Source organism: Elephantulus edwardii, unplaced genomic scaffold (assembly GCF_000299155.1).
Source record: "Elephantulus edwardii isolate Elephantulus edwardi_28Jun2011 unplaced genomic scaffold, EleEdw1.0 scaffold00047, whole genome shotgun sequence".
Taxonomy (NCBI): domain Eukaryota; kingdom Metazoa; phylum Chordata; class Mammalia; order Macroscelidea; family Macroscelididae; genus Elephantulus; species Elephantulus edwardii.
The window spans coordinates 16,173,013-16,178,813 of record NW_006399797.1 but is presented as its reverse complement, the minus strand read 5'-3'; the positions used below and the strand labels follow the sequence as shown (position 1 = coordinate 16,178,813).

Genomic DNA, 5,801 nt, shown 5'->3' with positions numbered 1-5,801 from the left:
CCGCTGCCCGCGTCGGCAGCGCGGGCCCGGGCCCTCACGTACCTGGTTGAACTCTTCGCCCACATCGGCGTAAATGTCTATATGGTCCACACCGTCCGCCATCTTCTCTCGGCCTCGGCAGCCGCCGCCGCCGCCTCCTGCAGGTTCGCCCGCCGCGGCAGCAGCAGCGGATCTGGCGGCGGGGGCGGGGCGCGCTGCGTCACTTCCGAGGCCTAAGACGCGAAGGCGGGGGCGGTCGGGGGCGGTGGTCGCCTCTGCTGCTCTACCGCTCGGCGGGTTGAGGGGGAAAACTGCCGGTCCGAGGGCCGGGCAGTTTCTTTTGTGTATGTTTGGGGGTGTGTGTGTGTGTGTTCTGTGTGAGGGTGATCAAACAAGCCTGCGTTTTCCTGTCCTCGCACTGGGCATGTCAAGTCGTCCCTTTAGTTTTGCAGAGATTGTCTTTTTCACCGGGCCCTTTAGGACGTTCAAACGTGTTTTTTGAGTTTTCCCAGTAAAATATGTTCATTTTCCCTTTCATATCTCAGCCAGAGCTTCTAGAGAGACGTACATTATTCGCCCCTGACTGTATAGAATGAAAATTCAGGCGAGCTATGAGCGATTTATTCCTGCTTCCTTAGAGATCATGTACATTATAAACACTAAATGCCTGTCAATGGTTATCTAATTTGCATGCTATTTTATTCTGTTTTATGTTTCCACCTCTAGCTCTAGCCAGCTTATTTCATACATGCCGCCTACCTTCACGGCTCCACTCCCTGCTTATTGCTTCTTACTTCCCCCCCTTAGATCAGCAATTGGCTTTTTCTGGATTAGTTGACATGCCTCTAACTTGAATGCAATCCTTTTCAGAGTTCACGCTGCCTCTTGAAGCAAGGAACATCTTCCTGAAAATAATAGAAAATCCACGTGTAAAAGAAGTGGGAAAATGCCATTAGATCTAAACTTTATTTTTTTTCACAATTGAGAACTCTGAGGCCTAACTGAATGGCACAGTGTGAATAAATTATTAAACGATCTCGCTCCACTTTGAAACTGCTGTGTTCTTTGTTTTTAGCTCAATTAAAGTGTCTTTGCTTATATACAGGCAGGTCAGAAAGCATTCCTATAGTTAATCCAAGCAACATCTGCTCTTGCCATCGTCATAAACCCTTGAACTTTGGTTGCGGTCATAGAGAACACTCTGATTATTTGGGTACAATTATTTTTCTAAGATTTAGATGAACTTCAAGTTAGGTTATGTAACCTGTCTCATCAATCATGTCGTGTTATGTGCCATCGAGTGGCGTGCAACTCATAGTGATTCTATGTACAACAGCTCTGAACCGTGCTTTATCCTGTGCCAACCTTATTGTCTCCGACACACCTACCTTCATTACCCCAGTCACTAAATCAATCCATCTCATTGAGGATCATCTTCTCTTGTACTGTCCCTCCACCCTCCCAAGCATGATGTCCCTCTCCAAGGACTGGTCTCTTCTTACAATATGCCCAGAATATGTCAGATGAAGCATCAGAATCCTTGCCTCCAAGGAGCAGTCTGGTTTCACCCTCTCTAGGACAGATCTGTTTGTTCTCCTAGCAGTCCAAGGTATATTCAATACTCTTCTCCAGCACCACAATTCAAAGGCATCAATTCTTATTTCATCACTAGTCATTGTCCAGCTTTTTGACACATAACAAGTAATTGTGAAGACTGTAGCCTGGATCAGGTGCACCTTCGTTTCCAGCCTTGACATCATTGCTCTGGAGAGGTCACTGATAGCAGACATTCCCAGTACAATTCGAACTTTGATTTTCTGACTGCTGGTGCCAACAATGTTGATGTGGAGCCAAGCAAGCTGACGCTGTTAACAATCTCAGTCTCTTCACTGTCTATCATGATGCTGCCAATCGGCCCATTGGTGAGAATCTTTGTTTTCTTGATGTTGAGCTTCAATCCATATTGAAGGCTGCACTCCTTGACCTTCTGCAGCAAGTACCTTAGGTCCTTCCTCCTCAGTTTCAGCAAGCAGGATTGTGTCATCTGCATAATGAGGTTGTTGATTAGTCTTCCGCCAATCCTGATGTCACATTCATGCTCATAGAGCCTAGCCTTCCAGATAATCTGTTCTGCATATACATTGGCATATAGATCTGGCATATAGTCTTTCTGATTTTGAACCATGCACTGTTTACTTGCTCTGTTCTGAGGACTTCTTCCTGGTCCAAGTATAGGTTTCTCATAAGCATAATCAAGTGTTCTGAGATTCCCATTCTTCTCAAAGTTAATCAGTTTGTTGTGATCCACAGTCAAACGCCTTTGCATAAGCAATGAAACACAGATAGACATTCCTCTGGTACTCTCTGCTTTCAGCCAAGATCTATCTAACATTAGTTATAATACGCCTAGTACCATAGCCTCTTCTAAACCCAGTCTGCACAACTGGAAGTTCTCTGTTGATGCACTACTCCAGTCATTTTTGGGTAATTTTCAGCAGAATCTTGCTTGAATATGATATTAATGACATTGTTCGAAAATTTCCACACTCTGTCTGGTCCCATTCTTTGGTATGGGAAAAATATAGATTGCTTCTAGTCAGTTGGCCAGGTGGTTGTCCTGCAGATTTCTTGGCATATCTTGGTGAGTGCATTCAGGACAGCATCTGTTTGTTGAAATATGTCATTTGGTATACTATCAATTCCTGGGAACTTGTTTTTTGCCAGTTCTTTTAGGGCAATTTGAACCTCCTCCTTCATCACCTCAGGCTCTTGATCATATGTTGTTTCCAGAAACTCTTCTATGTCAGACAATGTAGTTCTTCCATCTTCTTTCAATGCTTCCTCAGTCATTCAACATTCTACCCACAGCATCCTTAAGTATTACAGCTCAAGACTAAAACTTTTTCTTCAGCTTAAGTTCCTTCAGCTTAAGAAATGCTGAGCAAATTTGTTCCTTTTGATTTTCCATCTCCAGCTCTTTGCACATTTTAATACTTTGTCTTCCCGTGTTGCCCTTTGAAATTTTCTATTCAGGTCCTTAACATCTTGATTTCTTCCCTTTGGTTTGGCTTCTTGGCATTCTGATGTAATATTCAGAATCTCTTCAGACATCTGTCTTGGTGTTTTCTTCTCCCTTCATCTTTGTAATGACCTTTTACATTCTTTATGGATGATATTATTGGTATCCTCCCACAGCTCATCTGGTCTTCTCTTATTAGTATTCAAGGCTTCATATCTGTTCCTGAGATGGTCTTTAAATTCTGGAGGGATAAAATCAAGGTCAAACTTTGGTTCCTGTGGATTCTATTTTATTTTCTTTAGTTTCAGTTTGAGCTTTCTTATGAGTAGTTTGTGATCTGTTCCACAATCAGCCTCTGGTCTAATTTTCATAGCTGATACTGAGATTCTCCAGTCATTTTTCCTCAGAGATATGATCAATTTGATTCTTGCATAGGCCATCCAGTGAGGTCCATGTGTGTAGTAGCTGTCTGTGTTTCTTATAAACATATTTACAATGAATATATCATTGATTGAACTGAATTCTGTCTCCAGCCTCATTTCTGTCAACAAGTCCCTGTTTCTTGACTATCAATTCTTCTTCCCTGTTCCCAGTTTTTGCATTACAATCACCCATTGTTACTAAATCATGTTGGTTGCATGTTCCATTGATTTCCTATTTCAACAATTGGTAGCACTTATCTATTTCCTCCTCTTTGGCTATAGTTGTTGATACATAAATTTGAATGATAGTGGTATTAATTTTATTCATTGTATGCATATGGATATTATCCTGTTACTCACAGTAGAGAAGTACAAAAGAAATCATTGTGTATAGCCATTATTAACATATTCTGGATATTCCCCCCCCCCAAAAAAACTGTATTTTTTAAATTTTTCAATAGAAAATTGACAGAAAAAGAATAAAATAATTTGAGAAATACTAGTAAAGATGAAAAAGGGTACATTAAAAAATTAGCTTTCTATTTACAGTGTCACTCTGGCAACTAAGGTGCATCTGATACAGGCCATGGTCTTTGCAATCACTTGCTATGCATCAGAGAGCTGGACAATGACTAGAGATGATAGAAGAATTGAGGCCTTTGAGCTGTGGTGTTGGAGAAGAGTATTAGGGTACCATGGACTGCTAGGAAAACAAACAGATTCATCCTGGAGAGGGTTAAACCATGCGACTCCTTGGAGGCAAGGATTCTGAAGCTTTGTCTGACATACTTTGGAGGTGTTGCAAGGAGGGACCAGTCCTTGGAGAGGGATGTCATACATGGGAGGGTGGAGGGACAGTGGAGGAGAGGAAGACTCTCTGTGAGGTGGATTGATTCACTGACTGAAGTAATGAGGGTGGGTGTTTTAGAGACAGTGAGACTGGCACAAGAGAGAGCAGGGTTTAGGGCTGTTATACATAGGGTCACTATGAGTCACAGGTGACTCGAGGGCACATAACAACATTTAGAGATAATCCTACTCACATTTCATGTAAATTTTCCAGGTATTTTGATGCACATGTGCAAAAATACATTTTGCATTTTAAAAAAATCCTGTCACAGTGTATATTATTTTAAATTTTAAATATAATGGAAATTTTATATCAATAAGTATTCTTCTATATCACATTAACGTGAGACAGAGCTTCAAAATACTAGACTTCAAGGAGAAACTTGATTTCACCGTCTCCAAGACAGGCCTGTTTGTTTACTTGGCAGTCCATTAGATGTTCAAGACTCTTCTCTAGCACCACAACTTGAAGGCATCGATTTTTCTTCTGTCATCCTTAGTCATTGTCCAGCTTTCTGATGCAAAGCAAGTAACTGTGAAGGCCATGGACTGGATCAGGCGCACCTTAGTCTCTAGACAGAGGTCACTATGGGACGCAGGCGACTTGATGGCACACGACAACAACAACAACAATATCAATTTAATGTAGTTATACAATACATTGTGTAACTTTAACCATATTTTGACTCAGAGAGAGAAATGAGGCTGGAGATAGATAGAAAGATAGAATTTTGCACATTCAATTATTTATTCATTGCAAATACCTTTTATAAGAAACAGACGCAGGCTATACACATGGATTTCACTTGATGGTATGCATAGGAATCAAATAGTTTACATTTGTGGAAAGACTCGCGGGAGAAGCTCAATATCAGCTGTGAAGACCAGGCCAGGTGCTGTGGGACAGACCACCAACTACTCATATGCAAGTTCAAGCGAAAGTTGAAATTAAATCAAATCCCCGGGAAACAAAATTTGACCTTAAGTCACCCCACTCGAATTTCAAAACCATTTCAGGAACAGGTTTGAGGCCTTGAGCAGCAATGAACGTAGACCAAATGAGCTCTGGGAGGATATCAAGAAAATTGTCCATGAAGAATGCAAAAGATCATTCATTACAAAGTCTGAAGAAGAAGAAAAGACCAAGATGGATGTCAGATGAGACTGTGAGCATTGCATTAGAGTGCCAAGAAGCCAAAGCTAAAGGAAGAAACTAAGAAGTCAAAGAGCTGAACAGACAATTTCAAAAGACAGCTCGGGACGACAATTTTGCTTGTTAAAAGCAAGAAGGACTTGAAATGCTTACTGCAGAAGATCAAAGACTACAGCCATTAATTAGGATTACATCTCAACATCAAGAAGACAAAAATCCTCACTTATTATATAATAGGCAACATTATGATGGATTGTTGTTGTTGTTATATGCCGTCGAGTCGCTTGCGACTCATAGCGCCCCTATGTACAACAGCCCTAAACTCTGCTCTGTCCTGTGCCAATCGCACTGTCTCTGACACTCCCATCCCAATTATCCC

At 41.5% G+C, this 5,801-nt stretch overlaps 1 protein-coding gene across 2 annotated transcripts in view; it reads right to left on the bottom strand.

Annotated features, from left to right (window-relative positions):
• CPSF6 (cleavage and polyadenylation specific factor 6, 68kDa) overlaps positions 1-168 on the bottom strand; it is a 41,695-nt gene extending 41,527 nt beyond the window's left edge. The window contains exon 1 of one of the 2 annotated variants that reach the window (XM_006886078.1): positions 43-168. In XM_006886078.1, coding sequence (XP_006886140.1) covers positions 43-102 — 60 coding nt within the window. In that variant the 5' untranslated portion in view covers positions 103-168. The remainder of the gene's footprint in view (positions 1-42) is intronic. The other variant, XM_006886077.1, reaches the window with a different exon arrangement.
• Between the last annotated feature and the right edge of the window lie 5,633 nt (positions 169-5,801).